We start from the raw sequence: 20529 nt of genomic DNA, 5'->3' as shown, positions 1-20529 counted from the left end.
TGTCCTTCTCTCTCTTTCTTTCTTCTGTTAGTTCATCTAAAGATCTTTCCTGTGAGGTTTCTTCAAATACCTAGAACCTGAATTTGAGAATAGAGCAGGCAGGATATGTCTTGTGATTCAATATGCACAACTTCATTTAATTCTGCTTTTCTGTGGAGTGAGTCACTCCTGTCCTCAGCTCTGCCTGGGGTCCAGATGAGCTCTGACTCAACCTCTTCAGAAAGTAAACATCCTATCTTCTACTGAGGTAAGGCAGCATGGAATGGGGTAGGGATTTGGGGGAAGGAAGGATCCCACTGTTCTTTATTCAACTTTCATAATGAATTCTGGTTTTCAGTCCCATTTCACCTCTGCTTTCAGAGTTATGGCAGCTCTAGTTTCAGAGCCTTCACACATCAGAGTTTGTCATGTGAATGGGTCCATTCTGGCTGGCTCTACCCCCTCCCAAAGGCTTAGGTATTAATTTTCTCAGTTTTGGTAAGTCACTTATCACTCATCCATATGCTTTTCCTGTTCCTAAGGTTTGTTCTTCAGCAGGGATCCTTCTTCAGCAGGGATCTTTTCCTCTTTGCTTCATGTTATGGGTTTATACTTTTTTTATTGCTTCACCATCATTTCATTTTATTTTATTATTATTATTTTTTTAAGTGGGCTCCACGCTGAGCATGTTGGCCATGGAGCCCAAGACAGGGCTTGAACTCGCAACTGTAAGATCAAGACCTGAGACAAGATCAAGAGTCAGACGCTCAACCGACTAAGCCACCCAGGCACCCCTCATTTTATTTTTTTATTTTTAATTTTTAGATTTTATTATTTATTTATTTATTTATTTTTTAGGTTTTTAAGTAATCTCTATATCCAATGTGGGGCTCAAACTTACAACCCTGAGATCAAGAGTTGCATGTTCTACTGACTGAGCCAGCCAGGTACCCCTGCTTCACTGTCCTGTTAATGAAGTATCTGAAGTAGAGAAAAAGGTGTGTTTGATGCACCACATTTAACCAGAAGTCTCCTTATTAATAGGTCTTAACATGTATAGATGTAATGAACATATCTTCTAAGTAGAAAAAGCTAAAATATTGTTATAGGCAATTCCAGAAGAATTATAGTACAATAATAGAATAACTATAACTTTTATTGAGTGCTTATATGTGCTAAGCAGTCTTTTAAATACTTATCTATATTGTATATATTACATATCTTATCCTCACAATAACCCCTTAGATGGGTGTTATGATTCAACCCCCAGCAATCTGACTCCAGAGTCCCTATGTATATAACGTGGTACATCATTCTCTAAGTTATAAGCAATCTCTTCATTTTCAATTTGTCAGATCTCTAGTCAATCCCTATTATTGCTGACTTAAGTTATACCTAAGGTTTTTCATGTAGATTTCGAACATATACAGCCATTATTTGATGTAGCATATAGCTAACATCACATTTGATGTATCTATTTGAGGATACATGTTGGAGGTAGGACAGAGTAGTTTATGACAAATTTTAAAGCATAGTCATTTAAACTGGGAAGTCTGGCATGTGTTTGTTTTATAATACAGACAGATGGGCATTTCCTCTTAAAGAAAGCAGTTACCATCTGTAATCTGAGAGGTCAAAGAGAAGCAATTACAAATCCTACATTAGTAACACAAAACTTGAAAGCGCCTGTTTAAATGAAACATGATCTCTGCAAGACTTGAACACACTGAAGCACTGATGGCCTTGAACACCCTAATTCAGAGAATTCAACCCCTCATTCTTTGAAAATTTTAGTACCAGGCTCATTATCACTCTCTCCAAGGCTACTTGCTACTCCAACATTACTAACAGTCCTTTGGTAAATCTTTGTGAGATGAATACATATATATCATATATTTCAAACACTCTCAATTCCTTGACCAGCTCTCTTCAAACGATCTTACACTAGCTGCTATCTCAGCAACCCACTCTCATCATTATTCCCTATACCTTGACATTACTGACAACTACAGTCCCACCTCTCATTTTAATTTCAAGCCTCCTACTCTCCAACCCTCTCTTATCTTTTCACGTTATTCTTTATAGTACCCAAACTCCAACTCTTCTTCAACCTGATCAGAAACACCAATCTATTTGCCCTACCATTTTTTGCACTGTTTCCCACCCCTCTCATAGCCTTACCTCTTACCTCCTCTGAAGTTACAGTGCCCCCTTTGCTTCTACCCTCAGCCACTTCGCCCATCGCTCCCCATCCTACTTGCCTGGCCAAATCTCAGTCCTGGTTAATCCCAAGCCGCACATAAGCAATGGAATATGGGTAGCAGAAAATGCACAACCATATTCACTGGTCTGACTGTAAGTTCTTGACCACTCATTCAGGCAAGCCCTTACTAGTGCCTGAAAACCCTACTCTGCTTCCCTAGTCAATCTCTCTCCCACAGTCAGACTGCTTTTTCACCTCTCCACCCTCCACCTTCTCCCAAGCCCCGACCCCGTCAGTTATTGACTACATTAGCTAGAGTAAAGGTAAAAGAGATGCCCCCCCCCAAAAAAGCTCCAACCTAACAGAGAAATTTAGATCTTGCTCACATAATAATTGACGGTGGGGGTTCCAGATCAGCGGGCAGCTCTCCATCGGGGCACCTTCTTTCTTGTGGCTCCGTCAACCCCAGGGGCTTGTAGTCCTCTGCATAATCCAGCTGGCAGAAAGGAAAAATGCATGGAGACACAGTGGCCAGAAATGATGTCTGCTCACATTCCACTAGCAATAACTTAATACTTGACCATACTCACTGGAAGAAAAGCTGAGAATAATAGTCTGGGTGCCCAGGAGGAAGGGAAGAAAAGATCTTGATGGACAATTAGCAGTCTGCCAAATGATCTTGCTTCTTAGTTCACTGAGAAAATAGAAGCAACTAGAAAAGAATTTCTATCAAATCCACAAGCCTACTTCCATATGTCCCATATACATGGGGTGGGGGTTGGGGATTATATTTCTAGGCTGTCCCCATCACAAAGGAGGAATTTCCAAGCTTTTAATTAGAACAACATGGTCATATGATCATACCACCCAATTACAAAATTCAGACACACTTTCTTTGTGCTCTTTAACCTCTGTGATATTAGACAGGGTCGATAAACACTCCTTCCTGCCCCTGCTTTTGTGAAACTCCAATTTACCTTGCTTTGGTGATTTTGCTTTACCCTGGTTCTCCTCTCACTACCTCCTCCCTCTTTCTTTGCTGGTTTATCTCATCTAGATTAGATCCCTTCCTTATTTGTTGGCTTCTCCTATCTAGGTCAGAGTTTATCAAACAATGATGTGATACAAATCACTTAGGGTTCTTGTTAAATTGAGGGCACTGATTTAGCATGTTTGAGGGTGAGGGGGCTGAATTTCTACCTTTCTAACCCCCTGGTGATGCCAATGCTGCCGGGCCATTGACCACACTTTTGAGTAGCAAAGCTCTAAAGAAGATGTTCTCCAAGATTCTGCCCTTTGTTTTCTTTTCTCTCACAGTGATAGCACCACTAAGCTGCTAACTTACCAATCTGTTTTCTAGTTCAACCCTCTTTCCTATATTTCAAAGTTTTTATTTCTAACTTTTTAGTAGCCACCTCTATCTGGCTGTTTCAACAATCTTTCAGATTCTTAGTGTCCAAATCTAAACTGATCTCTCAAAAAGCACTTCCTACTTGTGTCTCTTCTATAATTACCTACACACTCAGGACCTCCACTATCTTTGATTTTTCGCTTCCACCTTCATATACGTTCTCATGTTATCCCCTCTTCCTGTAAAACCAATTAATCAATTGCCAAATTTTGTTGATTTTGCTTCCACATCATCTTCCTGCCCTACCTTTAGTTCGGACTCATCGTTACCTTTCACCTGGCCTTTTGCAGGTCTGTCTGGAGGTTTTCCCACCTCTGATTTCTGTATCCATTCACAGAGAGGCCTTTCTTTCCCCAAACTTTTAAACCACGAAAACTCAAAGTACTGTGTTAAATACAAATTCTCCCACTCGGCATAGGGCCCCATTCCCCTTTGTCTCTGCCACTTCTCAACATACCCTGGAATTTAACCATTTACTTTTTCCTGACCATAACTTTCATTGATTGATCTTCATAAATGTTCTCATGCTACCCCTTCTTGCTGTAAAAACATCCTCATCTCCTTCAGGGTCAATTCCCAATGCCTCCCCCTCCATGCTGCCTCTCTTTCCTGATCCCCCAGACAGATATGAGCAGTTTTTTGATCTTCAGTACTCTTTGTGTTTTTCATATGGCACCTATCGTGGTTTGTCTTTTATTAGAAGTGTTTTATCTTTATTTTATTCCTTACTCTCCGAAGGTAAGGTTAACATCTTTACCGTCCGTAACCCCGCTGACGTCACCTATGGGAGCTTATGTCTACTATTAGTTAAATCAAAGTAATTTAGGGACATACTGTGATCAATGGTAAGCAGTACAGAATCTGAAGTGAATACAGCTGGGTTCCAGCTCTGACATTTATTAGCTGTGAGGCTTTGGGTGAGTTACTTGGCTTGTAAAATGAGAATCCTGCTACCTGATGGAGCACCAAGAGAGAGAACGCTGAAGTGCTGTGTAACTCTACAGAGAACTGAGCAACGTTGGTTATTTTCCTTACGGAGAGCTGATGCAGTCTTGCTATCGAAATCTTGATTTGCAGGACTATGCCTACTTCACTAATCGGAGGTCGAACCCGGGTCACTAGGTCCCACTCCACGGCCCCCAGACTGCTCTCGGCGACGCAGGTGAGGCCGCCGAACTGCGGGGGGAATGGCCCGGAGCCCCGTCCTCTCGGGAGGCTTCCCTCCTTCCACACGCCCAGGGAAAGCCCTTCTTTTCCCGGTAACCCCGAGGACCGCGGCGCCGCCGCCTACGCGAGCCGTTTGGACCCTGCCGGGCCCCCGTAGCTCCCCTTCTCCAGCAGGTGGTTCTGGTCTTCTCCCCCAACTCGGGGCGCTCACGTCACCGGCGAACCTCTACCCACGCGCCAGCGCCGCAACCAACCGAGAAAATAAACAAACCCCCGCGCGCGGCGGCGGGCGCGCCTGGCCCCGCCCTCGCTCCGCCCCGCGGCTCTCACACCGCCCCCTCCGCCGGGACTTCCCTCCCGCCCTCGGCTCGCAGCCGCGCTCTCCCCTCCCCTTACCGCAGCCTGCAGCCGCGCTCCCCGCCGCTGGCCGCCCAGCCCGCCCAGCCCGGCGCCCGCTCGCGGGGCCCGTTAGTGCCCGGCGCCCGCTCGCGGGGCCGCCGCGCGAGCCCGTCCCCGCCCCCGCCCCTTGACCCAGCCTAGTCCCAACGCCCAGTGCGGCCGCCCCGGGAGCCGCGGGAGCGGCGGCGGCGGGGGGAGGAGGGAGAGGAGGGCCGAGCCGGCGGCCGGGGAGGCCCGGTGAGTACGCGGAGGGCGGGCCCGCCTCGCGGGGAGCCGCTCCGGCGCCCCTGAGGCGGGGGTGGCGCCTCGGCCGCGCCGCTCCGTGCGCCTCGGGCTCGGCGGTTGGGGACTCGGCCTGAGGCGACGGGCCCCGCTGGTCGGAGCCTCTGGGCAGAGGGCGCGGGAGGGCCGCTCCTCGGGAAGGGCCGCGGCCCCGCCACTCGGCGCGGGGCTCGGGGAGGACGAGAGGGACCCGCGCCTCCTCAGGCCCCGGCGCCCGGGCCGTGGCTGAGCCTCCCGAGACTCCGCGGGGCCCGGGCCCGTGGGGCTACGGTGGTGGCGGGGCCGCCGAGTGACAGGTGCCGCCGCCCCCTCCCCGCCGCGGGTATCGCGCTCCGTCGCCGGGAGCCGGGCGCTCGGAAATTTCTGGAGCCACGACCTGACTCGCTGTTTTCTCCCTTTCAGGTTTGGAAGCCGCTTCTCTGCCCGATTTAGGTCTCGCCCAGTCCTATTTCTTTCTCAGTATACTTTGTGCGAATAAGTTTTGGAGCATCGGTTGACAGCCTATGGGTGAAATTTGGCTTTCATTCATGAATGAGGTATCGTGGATTACTTTTTGAAGAAAGTGCTCCTCCTCCCCGCTAGCTGTTGAAAAGTAAATGAGAAGGGTTTTGAATTTTCTTTCTTGCCGTTGTTCTTTGGAACAGCAGTCTTTCAGAATTTTTGTCAGATCTCTAGCATTTAGGGGGCTTAGTAGATACGGAACAGTCATGACAAAAATGGCTTATTAAATTGTCTTTTCTCTCCAGCTTCTTTGAGATTTTTCATTCTTACCTTAGTCAGATTTTACGGTGGAGTGGGTGCTACGGCTTTCACGGGAGGCACTAATGAAAGCTCACCTTTATTTTACTGAAAAGCCAGTGAAATTTTTTTTTACATCGTTCAGTATTATCTATTTCTTTATGTAGTAACTGCTTGTGATTGTAACCTTAATCACCAGCTTAATAAATTTGACTTGCAGCTATGAGAGTATAAGAGAAACTTCATGGGAAATTGAAAAATTAAAAATACTTAATCTGTGGGAATTTAGATTTTGTTTCTCAACAGGTATACTCTACTTGGTATTAGTCAAACCCTCATTAACGGGGGATATTCTTAATTGTCATAAATGGTTACAACAAATTTATGTGTAAGATACCAATCTAGTGGCTTCACTCTGTGGACTAAGAGCAAGAACCTGGAAGTTGACCAAAAGAACATTGGGGCAAATGAAAATACACGTGTTTTTTGTTTTTTTTTTTAATGTTATGTTAATCACCATACATCACATCGTTAGTTTTTGGTGTAGTGTTCCGTGATTCATTGTTTGTGCATAACACCCAGTGCTCCATGCAGAACGTGCCCTCTTTAATACCCATCACCAGGCTAACCCATCTCCCCACCCCCGTCCCCTCTAGAATGCTCAGTTTGTTTTTCAGAGTCCGTCCTCTCTCGTGGGTCGTCTCCTGGCTTTTTTTTTTTTCATTTTTTAAAAAATTTTTTATTGTTATTCACCATACATGACATCATTAGTTTTGATGTAGTGTTCCATGATTCATTGTTTGCATATAACACCCAGTGCTCCATGCAGTACGTGCCCTCTTTAATACCCATCACCAGGCTAACCCATCCCCACCACCCCTCTCCCCTCTAGAACCTTCAGTTTGTTTTTCAGAGTCCATAGTCTCTCGTGGTTCTTCTCCGCCTCTGATTTACCCCCTTCAGAAAATACACTTGTTTTATCCGTAGGAGAATCCTTTAGGTCCTCACTCAGTACCTGCTTGTACTTTTTGCTTAGATTTTACAGCCCCCAGAAATTAGGTGCAGATTTGATTAGGGAAGTGGTACTTAACTATGAAGAAAAAATGGAATTTAGGACATACCCATTAAATTTATGTGGTTTGTTTGCAGAAGTGTGTTGGGAGCATGGTTTTGGTATGCACTTGGCAAGTGTTGGTTGTGAATTTTATTGGAAGCCAAAGTGAAAGATACTGTTTAGTTGTGTTACTTGAGGAACACAGAACATGAAATAATATATTTGCTAAAATTTCACCAGGTACTAAACAACTGATACTCAGTGCCATTTCATTTTATGCCCAATCTGTCTTTTTCTAAGTTACATTTCAAGGAGGCCACACTAATTATATCTACATCATATTAATTTCTTGTTTGATTAGGCTAAACTGGTTGATGGTGTTAATGGAAGATGACTATCATTTTATTAAAGGAATATATCTGGTGGTTCTTGACTGAGGTATGACTACTGCTACCGTTTCTTGACCCTAGAGAGGTCATAGCCTGGCGGGATGAGGTCATAGTGGCAGTGGTCCTCAGAACCTTGGTGGAAGGGTCCAAGAGTACCAGCCATTTAGAAATCCTGCTGTTTACAATTTAGGCTATTCATTTTTAGAGTTTACTTAAGTACCTGATGTATCCTAATTTTTTTAATCAACACTTTAAAACCAGTTATGTTTCTTAAGCAAATATGTTTCCTAAACAAAATTAGTTGTGTTGATCACTTAGAAGAATGGCACTTTTTTTTTTAATTTTTTATTGTTATGTTAATCACCATACATTACATCATTAGTTTTTGATGTAGTGTTCTATGATTCACTGTTTGTGCATAACACCCAGTGCTCCATGCAGAACGTGCCCTCCTCAGTACCCATCACCAGGCTAACCCATCCTCCCACCCCCCTCCCCTCTAGAACCCTCAGTTTGTTTTTCAGAGTCCATCGTCTCTCATGGTTCGTCTACCCCTCCGATTTCCCCCCCTTCATAGAATGGCACTTCTAATGAAATAAATTTGAACTGCTAATAATCATTGTTAATTCACCTTGGAATTATAAGAATTGATGATTATCTATAATGCACTTTGCATTTTCTTTTGCTGTGCATTCTACTTTAAAGCACATATTTCAATGCATAGATAGCTGTGTACTTGGGGAATATAAATATATTTTTAAAATTCAATAAATTTATCTTTTGTGTGCTTGGTCCTGTGGTTTTGTTAGGGATTGACTTTCAGAATGTTGGGAAATCATGATTGTAGGTGGCTAGGCACAAGAATAACCATAATTTTATGGAATCCATTTAATAATAAATATAAAAGTACAGGCATATTACAGAGAAGGGAATGATTAAGTTGAGGGGCAGATCAGAGAAAGCTTCATAGAGCTGCTAGCCCCTGAGCAGGATTTTGAAGAGTGAATAGAAGTTTTATGTGGAAGAGAGGGAGGGCATTTTAGGCAAAGGCAACAGAAAAAAAATATGAACAAGTAAAACTAAATGTGTGTTCAGGAAATTTTAAGTAGTTTATTTTGCTATAGTACAGTATCTAAGGAAGGACAGTTACTATAGGAAGTCCTAACGTATGCTATAATATTTGATAAGTCAAATAATTGGACTTTTTTAGTATTGAGTATATATTAAAATGGAGACTTCACTCTAATTTGATATTGCTGTGATTTCAAGTATAGAGGAATTAATAGATTTTACTAATAGTAGTTATTAAGAAATTATAGAATATTGTACTTATTTGTTATGAGCTGCCTGCATATTTACATTTGTGAACTTCTTTGTGTTTCTTACGCATTTTGACCTGAAACAGTTGTTTTTACATTTTTAAAATGTTTTTTAGAGAGAGAAAACACAAATGTGTGTGTGGGAGGGGAAGGAATAGGGGGAGAGAGAATCTCCAGGAGACTCCGCACTGAATGTGGAACCTGATGTGGGGCTCGATCCCATGACCCCGAGATCATGACCTTAGCTGAAATCAAGAGTTGGACGTTTAACCAACTGAGCGACCCAGGTGCCCCTAAAACAGTTGTTTTAAAATTATCTTGGGAATTTTCTTTTGTCTTCAACTACTTAAATTAACTTCCAAGTTATTTTTATTTTGTTATTGAAGTGAAATTGGTATATAACACATTAGTTTCAGGTAGACAGCATAATTTTATATTTGCATATACTACAAAGTGATTGTCATCATAATAAGTCTAGTTATCTACTGTCACCATACAATTAACCCCTTTTACTCTTTTCACCTATCTCCCAACCCCCTTCCCTTCTGATAACCACCAGTCTGTTCTCTGTATCTGTGAGTTTTATTTGTTCTTTTGTTTTGCTTTTTAGATTTTCTGTTTGTGAATTATTTCATTTAGCATAATGCCCTCAAGGTCCATCCATGTTGTCAGAAATGGCAAGATTTCCTTTTATGTGGCTGAGTTTGTATTCCATTGTGTGTGTGTATGTATATATATACACATACACACACACCACATTTTCTTTATCCATTCAAACATCAGTGGACACTTAGATTGTTTCCTTATCTTGGTTATTATAAACAATGCTGCAGTGAACATAGGGGTGCTTATATCTTTTCAAATTAGTGTTTTTGTTTTCTTTGGGTAAATACCTTACTAGTGGAATTGCTGGATCATATAGTAGTTCTTATTTTTTGAGGAACCTCCATACTGTTTTTTTATAGCGGCCCACCAACAGTACGAAAGGGTTCCCTTTTCTCCACAACTTCTCCAACACTTGTTATTTCTTGTCTTTTTTGATAATGGGCATTCTTACAGGTGTGAGATGACATCTTATGGTTTTGATTTTCATTTCCCTGATGATTAGTGATGTTGAGCATTTTTTCATATGCCTATTGGCCATCAGTATGTCTTCTGTGGAAAAGTGTCATTCAGATCCTGTGCCCGTTTCTTAATTGGATTTTTTTTGTCACTGAGTTGTAGGAGTTCTTTATATATTTTGGATAGTAGCTCTTTATCAGATATGTGATTTGCAAATATCTTCTTCCATTCAGTAGGCTGTCTTTTTGTTTGATGATGGTTTTCTTTGCTGTGCAAAAGCTTTTTAATTTGATGTAGTCCCATTTATTTATTTATTTTTTAAAGATTATTTATTTGACAGAGAGAGACACACACAGATAGAGAGGGAACACAAGCAGGGGGAGTGAGAGAGGGAGAAGCAGTCTCCCTCCATTTGTTTATTTTTGCTTTTGTTGCCATTGCCTTTGGAGTCAGATCTAAAAATATCACCAAGAGTGATGTCAAGTAGCTTACTGCCTATGTTTTCTTTTTATTTCCTTTAAGATTTTATTTATTTATTTGCCAGAGAGAGAGAGAGAGAGCGCATAAGCAGGGGGGAAGCAGCAGGCAGAGGGAGAAGCAGACTCCCTGCTGAGCAAGGAGCCCAATGTGGGACTTGATCCCAGGACCCTAGGATCATGACCTGAGCCGAGGGCAGAGGCTTAACTGACTGAGCTACCCAGGCATCCCAGCTTAGGTTTTCCTATAGGAGTTTTATGGTTTCAGGTCTCACATTTAGGTGTTGAATCCATTTTGAGTTAATTTTTGTGTATGATATAATATGGAGGTCCAGTTTCATTTAGCATATAGCTGTCCAGTTTTTCCAGCACCATTTATTGAAGAGAATGTCCTTTTCCCATTGTATATTTTTTCCTCCTTTGTTGTAAATTAATTAACCATGTTTGGGTGGGTTTTCTGGGCTCTATTCTATTCTATTAGTTTATGTGTCTGTTTTTATGCCAGTATGGTACTGTTTTGTTTTTTTTAATTTTTTTTTTTTTTTTAAGATTTTATTTATTTATTTGAGACAGAAAGCATGAGGTGGGGAGGGTCAGAGGGAGAAGCAGACTCCTCGCTGAGCAAGGAGCCCGATGCGGGACTCGATCCTGGTACTCCAGGATCATGACCTGAGCCGAAGGCAGTCGCTTAACCAACTGAGCCACCCAGGCGCCCTAAAATTTATTTATTTGACAGTATGGTACTGGTTTTTTTCTTTTTTAATTTATTTATTTGACAGAGAGAGACACAGCGAGAGAGGGAACACAAGCAGGGGGATTGGGAGAGGGAGAAGCAGGCTTCCCGCCGAGCAGGGAGCCCGATGCGAGGCTCGATCCCAGGACCCTGAGATCATGACCTGAGCTGAAGGCAGATGCTTAACGACTAAGCCACCTGGATGCCCCAGTACCATACTGTTTTGATTATTATGGCTTTATAATATAGTTTGAAATTAGAAGCATGATATCTCCAGCTTTGTTCTTTCTCAAGATGCTTTGGCTATTTTTGTGGTTCTATACAAAATTTAGAATTTTTGTTCTAGTTCTGTGAAAATTGTCATTGTAATTTTGTAGAGGGGTTGCATTAAATCTATAGATTGCTTTGGGTAGTATGGACATTTTAATAATATTAATTTTTCCAGTCCATGAGTGCAAAATATCTTTCCATATATTTGTGTCTTCCTTAATTTCTTTTATCAGTGTATTAATAGTTTTCAGTGTACCGGTTTTTCAGCTGCTTGGTTGAATTTATTCGTAGGTATTCTTTTTGATGCACTTGTAAATGGAATTGTTTTCTTAATTTCTTTTTCTCTTAGCCTTTAAGTGTTTTTTGTTTTTTTTTTTTAAGATTTTATTTTTAAGTTATCTCTACGCCCAACGTGGGGCTCAAAGCTACAACTCTGAGATCAAGAGTCACATGCTTCACCAACTAAGCCAGCCAGGCACCTTGCCTTTAACTTATTTTTAAAAGGAGACTCAAAGGGAAGAGGGGAAACATTATATTTCTAGACTAAAAACCTGACTTGTATAGTATCTTAGTAATATGTAAATGACTGTTTAATTTATAGCACTAGCCACCACATTAATAGACTGACCAATGTTGGTAGCTTTCAAGGTGGCTACTATGTAGCTTTTGCATTGTGTATCTTAATTATGTCTATATCACTTAAGGGTATGTAAACACCTGAGCATTTGAGTATTTCTATTTTAAAGACCATTGAGACAGAAAGAAAAGGCAAATAGTAGGGAGAAGACGAGCTCTATTTGAAACTACTCATCCTAATATCTCTTAGCTATGACTATAGGTGGAGATGCAGAAGTTTAGGACACAAGACCAAAGGAATAGTATTCTGAAGGAGTATTAACCCTAGCCATTCCCTGAAATGATGTCTTTAAAAATAAAAAAGCCTGATATTTTCATGGTCTGCCTATTTATCCCCTTTTCTCTTCAAGGCTTACCAAAAAAAAAAGTTTCGAATAAATCCCTGGATGGTATAACATAATTATCTTTTTGCAAGTTCTGAAAAATTTGTTAATGAAGGTAATGTTCTCTTAAAAGCATGCACCAAGCAGTCTTTGACACTTGTTCTCTGTCCTTTGTCTTCTGCATCACTAACAGGAAGGATCAGAGCATCTCTATGTCAATTTGATCTGTAGCTGCCCTTCTAAGTTTCGGCATAGGGCAGAAAAATCAATATTGCATTGAGTACATTATGTTTACCTTTGTGACTTTAGGTATAGGTAGCCGTTTTCCCTTCCCAAAATGATTTTTTTTCTTATAGAAGAAATATGGTCATTATAGAATATTTGGGGAAAGAGTTAAAACTACAGAAAAGGAAATAAGCATAATGTGTAGTCCTGTGCATTTCCTTCTTTTTGGTATGTATGGAAGCAATACATATATTTACAAATTTGGGATTATTTTTGTATTTTTATTTCCTTCTCTCAGTTAAAATTTACATTTCCCGCACCCCTCCACTTCTGAAGTACTGGTTAGTGTACCTTTTGACATGCTGCATAGATTTCTTTCTTGGCTGTTAAGGTAGATGATGTGTTAGGTATTACATTTTTTCTTAAAAGATTTTTATTTACTTTAGAGAGGGCACGTGAGTGTGTACATGCATGCGAGTGGGGGAGGGGCAGAAGGAAAGAATCTTTCAAGCAGACTCCACCCTGAGCATGGAGCCGTCCCAGGACCCATGAGATCATGACCTGAGCCAAAACCAAGTTGGACACTTAACCCACTGAGTCACCCAGGCATTCGCCCCCTCCTCTTTTTTTTTTTTTTAAGATTTTATTTATTTATTTAAGAGAGAGAGTGCGAGAGAGAAAGAGCACAAGAGCGGGGAGCGGGAGAGGGAGAAGCAGACTCCCTGCGGAGCAGGGAGCCTGATGCGGGACTCGATCCCGGGACTCCAGGATCATGACCTGAGCTGAAGGCAGTCGCTTAACCAACTGAGCCACCCAGGCGCCCAGCCCCCTCCTTTAAAGTACAGCAGATAGCACAGATGATGAAGCCCTTCCAGTTGTCCCATTTCCTTACCCCCTCAGCTGCTATGTATAGTGAAGGGGTGGCCACTATTCTGTTCTATGTTATACTCCTGCCCCAGACCAAACAAGGGATCATTATAGGTGAGCATTTCCCTCTTTCCGTCTGCCCTTTCTTGAGTTAAAGTATTTTAACACACGGGTTGCTGAGGTGTATTATAGGTAGCTGCCTCCTCAGAAAAATGGTTTTTGTTTTTCACAGTTTCTCAGTTGACACTATTTGTTCTAATTGGAGTTTCCCTCTGCAGTTTGTTAGATATAAGCTTCAGGTGTTTGACTCTCCTCAGTGGCTGACGACTCGATCACTACCTCTCAGGGCCTAAACACTTTTTCCTCTCGTTTCATAGGTTGAAGTTTTAACTTTGAGAAGGGCTAGATGTTGATTTAAGTCTCAAACCACTTTTGCAATGGAGTCAGACATGCTTAGCCAAATTTTTAAATAGCTTATGCCAGTTCTCCTGTGCCTCACAGTACCTCAAGACATACTTCAGTTCGTAATCATAGTAAGAACAGCAGCAGGCGTCTGTATTTGAGTGCTTCTGCTGTACTGGCAACTGTTCTAAGCACATCACGTATATTATTTCGTCTTTACAACAACCCAGTGAACTATGTACTCTTGTCCTTATTTCAAAGGTGAGGAAACAGAGATGAGGCGGATTGCTCAGGGGCTGTCAGCAAGCAGCGGGTTGACCAGGTTTGACTAGGCATTCTTGTTCCAGGTTGGCATGGTAGGCCAGTGCCTTTCTGCCATTTGATTTCTGCATTACAAACATAAAAGACCAGAGCATCTCGTTGCCCCCAAACTGGGAAGGGATCCTCAGTGTCTGTATAGAGCGGGGTGGAAAAAATGTGTTACATTTTCTTTATATGATTAGGATAAGTAAAACAAAATACAAAGTATTAGGAAAGATATTAAATGCTGAGTTTGTATAAAACTTCAAAATCTTTTCAGGGTTTCTCATGAGAAAATTGTGCTTGCTTCCATGAACATAAGTTTTTAAATAACAGGTTTGTCCATAAAATAAGAATATACAATTCCTGATCCAGACTTTTAGATGAGGCTTTCTTCAAATTGAGTTTCCATTGAAATTTTGTTTGAATGAAAATGGAAAAAAACCATTTTTAATAACTATTCAATAATTTATATCAGTTGAAATTATTTTTAAAGAATCTCAAAGCTTTTCTCATAGAAAATGTAGTAAAGAATTTCTTATTTTTTTGTAGTAAAGAATTTGTTGTGATAAAATGAAAAGAGTTCAGAGTCGATTGGACTTCCTAACTTCGAGTGTTTAAAATGACAGAGGTCTTACTTTCAGAAAGCATATGCATTGTTTGAGCTGTCACCTTGCAGCTGAACTTTATGCCATTAAAAAGGCGTAGCACTGGCAAGTGGGAGGAAGTATCTGCTCCCTGTGAATGGAGAGCTTCCAGGTCATTACTTGGAAGCTTGCTCACTAGGAGACTTCGTGCATTCCCACTCCGGACAGCAGCTGCCGCTCCTTTACTGCACGTGCTGCATTTGGGGTACCTAGAGCACCAACTCTCCCAGCAGTTCCCTGGGCCTGCCTCCCCTGATGGGCAGTAGTGCGTTCTACCCTGGCCTGATGAAGTAGATTTCCAGGGGCTTACGTACTTCCCTCTCCACGGTTGACGGGTAGCCGCAGAACAGCATGTGCAGGCACCGCCCTTTGCGGAGCATCCGATGAGACTGCTTGCATCTGATGGTGGCCTGCCCAGCATCTCTGAATTCTCCAGAGTTTTCTTAGGTGCCCTGAGGATTCAGGGAAACTGTATTTGAGGATACGTTGGTAAGGAAGCTCTGCCCTGTGCCACAGAAAGAAAATTTTCTATGAGCTTTGTGGAGATGTGTTGGACTTTTGTGAACATTTAACTCAAGCAGAACAGTCTAAATGTGACATTCACGGTTTTGCTCTCAGTCCTAGAATGGAAAAGAAATTTATTTGTGTAAGGTATCAGTCATGATAAGGCTAGATTATACTGTAACAACAACCTGAAGATCTCTGCAGCTTAAAGCAGCAAAGTTGCTTTCTTGCTCAAGCTACGTATCTATTACAGTTTCAGACCCATCACACCTGATGGATGGAGACTCCATCTCAACATACGCTTCAATCACAGAAGCAGGAACCACGTTCTGGCTTTTAAAAGCTTTTTGAAGCTTATATTTCACTGGCCAAAATAACTCACATGGTCATGCCTCCGTTCAGTAGGAGAGTGGTGCATAATTCCCCTTCAGGGAGGGTCAATGAATATTTGTCAATGGCTAACCCATGCAATTTATAGTCCCAACAGTTAAAATGAAATGTAATAATAGTTGTTGAACAACTGTGTAGGATCATTGTACCTAAAGTACTCAAAGCAACTAAAACTTAAAGGATTTTTAACATGGCATGTTGAAGTTGAAGTAGAATTAATGCTTTCCTTACTGTTTTTGAGTCTTGAACTTCTTTTTCATTTTGTAATATCTTCTCCCTTGTAGTAACTTATAAAGCCTTAAGTCTCATGCTTGCAGCAAAGATTTAAGCCTAAAAATATGTCATAATTTAGCAGTATGATGTCATTTCTATATGTCATGGTATTTTATCTTGATTTGCATATTTTTGAGCATAGGAGCAATAGGTCTTAACACGGTATTTATAATAAAATACTTTTATTTAATTTAACTACTAGGTGGTATCTTCAAATATCAGCTCTTACTTTGATTTTTCTTTATTTTTAACAGAAAATTCAAAGATTTCCAAATAATTTTCTGGATTTTTAGGTTAAAATGGAAGATTGCTATTCATTTTTGTTCGCTCCTAAAAACATACAAACTGTAGTGTGTGGTTAGCTTTCAAAATGGACCTCAATGATTCTCACTTCTAGTATTTGTACTTTTGCATAGTCCCATATCACATTGATGGGGGGGAATCTGTGTAAACAAGAGGATATTTTGGAAGTGACAGTAGCTATTTCGGATATGGGTACTGTGGCTTGAGATAGATATGTTAAAACTATAAAGAAAAGCAAATGATTGACACAAAAATCAGGATAATAGTTATCTCTGGCCAGGGGGAGTTGGGATGCTGTTGAGGAGAGGCACGGGGGGATTAAAATTCTCTTAATCTTAGTGCTCGTTACTTGGAGTGTTCATTTATTTACAAACATTTTTTATTTGGTTGTGTACTTGATACATTTCAAAATAAAAATGAACAAATTTCTGAGTTTCACAATCTGTTTCTTTTTGAATGGAAAGAGTACCAAGTCTTCTAGTAGTTACAGGGCTTCTTACTTTGAACTTGGAGAGCAAGGTTCAGCAAACCTAGGTTCAGGTCGTGACTCTGCCACTAACTTGCAGAATGACCTTAGGCAAGTCACTTACCAGTTCAAGTGCCAGTTGCCTCCTCTGTAAAACTAAATGATTAATGAATTGGGTTAGATATTACTGTAGGACCTTTCATACCCTAAGTCTGAAAGTTCTCTCAGAGTACACTGAAACTAGTGAAGCAGAAGATAATGTGGAAGGTGATTTTGATAAGTTTCCTTTGGTTGAGGAAATTTAAGTTCTGTATTCTGCTGTCAGTTCTGTGACTTAGTAGCAGTCTCCAAAATCAAACTTAAGGCGGTATTTTGTATATGATATGAGTGTTCTTCCTTTTCTACTCCTTTTTTCCCCATCTTGAAAGTTGGAGACTAACATGGAGTTGGACTAAGGGTCTCTGTATGCAGTGAAAAATACTCCTACCGCTGCATATTGATTTAGGATGTTTTCTGTAAATATGTATATATTACAGCAGTATATTTAAAAGAAGAAAATCATGAATTTTTGAAAACCATATATGGAAAAATGAATACATTTTATTGGTGGTAGTCTTGCAAGAGTTCTCTGTGAAATCTCATTCTACTTTTTTTCTATTTTATATTATACAATTTTATATTATTTACTCAAATTAAAAAAATGTTATTGCCAGTAGGACTATGGGTATGAATCCAAATATGGCTAAATTCAATGTCAGGAGGAAGTGTGTGTGTGTGTGTGAAAGATTGTTCTAGAATCTAGAACAGATTTTACTGATTATGTTTACTCATCTGCCCCCTTTTCTCCCTCCCCACAGGAATTATTCTTGATAGAAGTATTTTAAAATAGAAATCTTTACAATGGCCTCAGCAGTACTTAGTTCTGTTCCCACTACTGCTTCTCGTTTTGCCCTATTGCAAGTAGATAGTGGCAGTGGATCTGATTCTGAGCCTGGAAAAGGCAAAGGTCGGAATACTGGAAAGTCTCAAGCAAGCAAATCAACTACGAATGAGAAAAAGAGAGAAAAAAGAAGAAAAAAGAAGGAACAGCAACAGAGTGAAGCAAACGAGGTAACAATTATAACTATTTGTGTCTGCTGTCCCACTATAAGTAGAAGTCCAAACCAAGGAGTGTGCAAGGGCCAGGCTCTCTGTGAGACTGTGGAACCCTTCCCAGCCTCTTCCTAGCTCCTCGTGGCTGTCAGTCCTTGACATTCCTTGGCCCGTGGCTGTGTCACTTCAGTCTTTGCCTCTGCTGTTACTTGGCGTTCTTTGTGTATCTCTGTCTTCACCTCTTCTTACAGGGACAACAGTTGTATTGGATTAGGGCCCACTCTCATTCAGTGTAACCGTTTTACAAGGTATCTTGATTACATCTTTGAGATCTTATTTTCCAAATAAGGTCACATTCACAGACACCCGAGGGTTTCAGGCCTACGACATATCTTTTGGGGGATTACAATTCAATCCATAATAACCTCTCACTCCTTTTCTCTCTTGTTTCAACTACTGCATCTCAGATAATGATGATGGTGATGATGATGATACTGTTGTTGGGAGTGGTTTGGCCAGTCCAGTTTTAGCTCATCATGTTACTTTGTGGTTTAGGTCCTGTATTTTTAAGGACTAGCAAAGTAGTTGCTAGAGTTGTTTAAGCTATTTTCTCTCACTTATATTTAAACTTTTAAATTTGTAAGCCATTAAACTTTAATCTTTGAATCCCATTATTTTGCTTTTTTAAAAAATTAAGTATAGTTGACAAACAACATCATATATATATATATCTTAAATTTATAATGTTAATTATAAGAAGGGCACTTTTTAAGTACTCTGCCTCTATTGACTCATTTATTCCTCACAACAACCCTGTAAAGGTTATTGGTAAGGTAAATTGTATTATTATCCCCATTAAAAATTTTTTTCTTTTATTTGAGGGTAATTGACACACAATACTATGTTAATTTTAGGTGTACAATATAATGATTCAACAAGTTTATCCATTATGCTCACCATACAATGTCATATTAGTTTCAGGTGTACAACATAGAAGCACACTTGTTTTCCTATTTTCTACTCCTATAAACTTCATCACTTAAGTAATCGGAATCATTAAAAAGATGGTATAATAGATTACATTTCCATTTGCACTTACTAAATTGTTAGAAACCCACCAACATTATCTAAATACTGAGGAAATTAATATTTTACAAAGATTAAGAAAAACACAGTGATTCTGAGAGTTAGCATAATGAATGGAATAGTATTTAGAAGTATAAAAATATTACTGATTTTTTAAAAAATCATTAGTATTCCAGGATTGGTAGACTGAATTTAATATGCTTTTTGTTTGTTTCATAGCTCAGGAATCTTGCTTTTAAGAAAATTCCCCAGAAATCCTCCCATGCCATTTGTAATGCTCAACATGAGCTTTCATTACCAAACCCAGTGCAGAAGGATTCACGAGAAGAAAATTGGCAAGAGTGGAGGCAAAGAGATGAGCAGGTACAGTTAAGTAAATCAAATTATTTTGCTTTGTATTTCATTGAATTTATGCATTTTTAAAGTGGCAGTGCATCTGAGTCCATGACACCACTATTCTGAGGAGCATTTTGTATTGGATTAATTCACACATCTTTGTGCTTTTAGTAAGAGGTTCTGTTTTTCATCCACTAGGGAAAGATTGATATACTTATTATTTTGTTAGCTTTGGCCATTCAAAGCAGTTATTTTGTGAGATTTCAATTCATCTGCCTTTTTACAAATGAGGGAGAAATCAGGAAAGTAGAATAACAGGATTAAATTATTTCAAGTAAAAAAATCAATATTTGTACGGTCCAAGGTCTCCTGTTAATACCACAGTTTTGCTTCAAAAAGAAAGACTTTGAAGGGAAAGGTTTCCTTTTCAACTTTTTTTAAAAAAGATTTTATTTATTTATTTGAGAGAGAGAGCATGAGCAGGGGAGAGGGGCAGAGGGAGAGGGAGAGGAAGACTCATCGCTGAGCAGGGAGCCTGATGCAGGGCTCGATCCCAGGACCTTGGAATCATGACCTGAGCCGAAGGCAGACGCTTAAGCTAGTGAGCCACCCAGGCACCCCTCCTTTTCAGCTTTGATGTAAAATAGTTTATGGCATTTGTTAGTTTCTTTAACCTATTTACATGATACCTTGTGCCTCTATTAAATAAGTATCATTAATAATGAAATCAAATAGATAATTTTTAAGACCAATCAGTTTCTTTTGGTGTTTGTGCTATTCAGGAAAATAACATACTAAGCCTGGAATGTACTCTAGGAGATGCTGTATGTATGGGAAATGAATAGTAATTTATTTGCTTACCTGTTAAACTGGCAGTTGATCTATTGGGAAGAGGTATTGTTCTAGCAGGTGTTTGGCTTAATAGAGTGCTATACCTATCATGCTTCGGTTACCAGTTTTGAAAGAATTAGAGTATACTAAACTGTACTCTTAACACATAAACTATATTACTTATAGCATTTTTGTTAGGATTTTGTAATGCCTTAGGCCCATCATCACAAGTGTCAATTATTACACAAGAGCTGTGCACAAATGCTGCTTAAAAGATATTTCCAGGCAGTGGTATATTGGATAAATCATCTTGTGTTAAACCCTCTAGTTTTTATTTGATTATTTCCTTTTTCCTTCTGCAGCATT

The 20529-nt window shown here is 40.3% G+C and overlaps 1 protein-coding gene across 2 annotated transcripts in view; it reads left to right on the top strand.

Moving 5' to 3' along the window:
• Positions 1–5355: 5355 nt before the first annotated feature.
• The window catches only part of GKAP1 (G kinase anchoring protein 1), a 76754-nt gene continuing 61580 nt past the window's right edge, over positions 5356–20529 (top strand). Inside the window, exons 1-4 of one of the 2 annotated variants that reach the window (XM_044920475.1) lie at positions 5356–5396; positions 5844–5977; positions 17676–17928; positions 19216–19359. In XM_044920475.1, coding sequence (XP_044776410.1) covers positions 17719–17928; positions 19216–19359 — 354 coding nt within the window. In that variant the 5' untranslated portion in view covers positions 5356–5396; positions 5844–5977; positions 17676–17718. Of the gene's footprint in view, positions 5397–5497; positions 5738–5843; positions 5978–17675; positions 17929–19215; positions 19360–20529 lie in introns of those variants that run through there. The other variant, XM_044920474.1, reaches the window with a different exon arrangement.

The sequence above is a fragment of the Neomonachus schauinslandi genome, chromosome 13, assembly GCF_002201575.2.
Source record: "Neomonachus schauinslandi chromosome 13, ASM220157v2, whole genome shotgun sequence".
In the NCBI taxonomy this organism is placed as follows: domain Eukaryota; kingdom Metazoa; phylum Chordata; class Mammalia; order Carnivora; family Phocidae; genus Neomonachus; species Neomonachus schauinslandi.
Note: the sequence above shows the minus strand (reverse complement) of the source record. Positions and strands in the feature narration are given on the sequence as shown.